This window comes from Lucilia cuprina, chromosome 6, assembly GCF_022045245.1.
Source record: "Lucilia cuprina isolate Lc7/37 chromosome 6, ASM2204524v1, whole genome shotgun sequence".
Lineage (NCBI taxonomy): Eukaryota > Metazoa > Arthropoda > Insecta > Diptera > Calliphoridae > Lucilia > Lucilia cuprina.
In genome coordinates this window covers 46,158,028-46,159,196 of record NC_060954.1, presented here as the reverse complement: position 1 = coordinate 46,159,196, position 1,169 = coordinate 46,158,028, and the positions used below count along the sequence as shown (strand labels likewise).

The 1,169-nt window shown below is 30.3% G+C and overlaps 1 protein-coding gene across 1 annotated transcript in view; it reads left to right on the top strand.

The window, feature by feature from the left end:
- The first annotated feature begins 918 nt into the window (after positions 1–918).
- Positions 919–1,169, top strand: part of LOC111690115 — a 7,427-nt gene continuing 7,176 nt past the window's right edge. The window contains exon 1 of the mRNA XM_046954127.1: positions 919–934. Coding sequence (XP_046810083.1) covers positions 919–934 — 16 coding nt within the window. The remainder of the gene's footprint in view (positions 935–1,169) is intronic.

Genomic DNA, 1,169 nt, shown 5'->3' with positions numbered 1-1,169 from the left:
ATAGACTAGACTATAGACTAGACTATAGACTAGACTATAGTCTAGACTATAGACTAGACTATAGACTAGACTATAGACTAGACTATAGACTAGACTATAGACTAGATTGTGAGCTGCATTTGTTTCTAACTAACTAACTAACCAACTAACCAACCAACTAACCAACCAACTAACTAACAAACTAACTAACAAACTATCTAACTAACTAACTAACCAACTAATTAACTAACTATCTATCTATCTATCTATCTATCTATCTATCTATCTATCTATCTATCTATCTATCTATCTATCTATCTATCTAACTAACTAACTAACTAACTAACTAACTAACCAGCTAACTAACTAACTAACTAATTAGTCTACAGCTATCGACAGTTTAGAAAAGTGTTTCAAATGTTCTTGAATAAGCAATGATTGCCCCTATACAGTGCCCAATCGCCCTAATGCAACTTGCGTGATCTTTGCCGCCTCGGCTCTACTTATGGGTCGAATACTTTTTTAAGGAACTGGTTCTCACTGAACCCGATTTAGGGCCTCATAATTTCTGCTCATAATATCTTTGAGATATTTTAACATCAAATCTGACATACAGTCAGCCAATTCAATATGAACACAGAATCAATATTTTCAAGAGTTACAAACACAATATCAAAATTACATCTATCGATATCAAGATATTAAAAATTATTTGCCTTTATTGAATTTTATTAATATAGATTAAATTTACTTCATTAAGATGTTTATATATTTGTAAACTAATATTTTAGACGTGCTACTATATTCACCAGCACTGTATGTAGTTGTTTATCTGTAGGTCAAGAGCATCACCATTTGACAATGAATTAAACGTAAAAATTGTTAAATAACTTTTACTTGTCTGGACACAAAACGTTAATGTTAATATTAAGAGACAAAATGTTAAATGCTGAAAGTAATTACATTACAGGTCTATTAATAAATTGTTCTCTTCAAATGTTTACATTGTTCAAATACTTCAGTCAATTAGTTTTTTTATATTTAACTAGGATCAACAATAAAATTATTTAAATAAAATCCGGTTTTTATACCCTACACCACTATAGTGGGCAGGGTATTATACGTTTGTGCTGATGTTTGTAACATACAAAAATATTGGTCCAATACCCACCTTAAAGTATACCGATCGA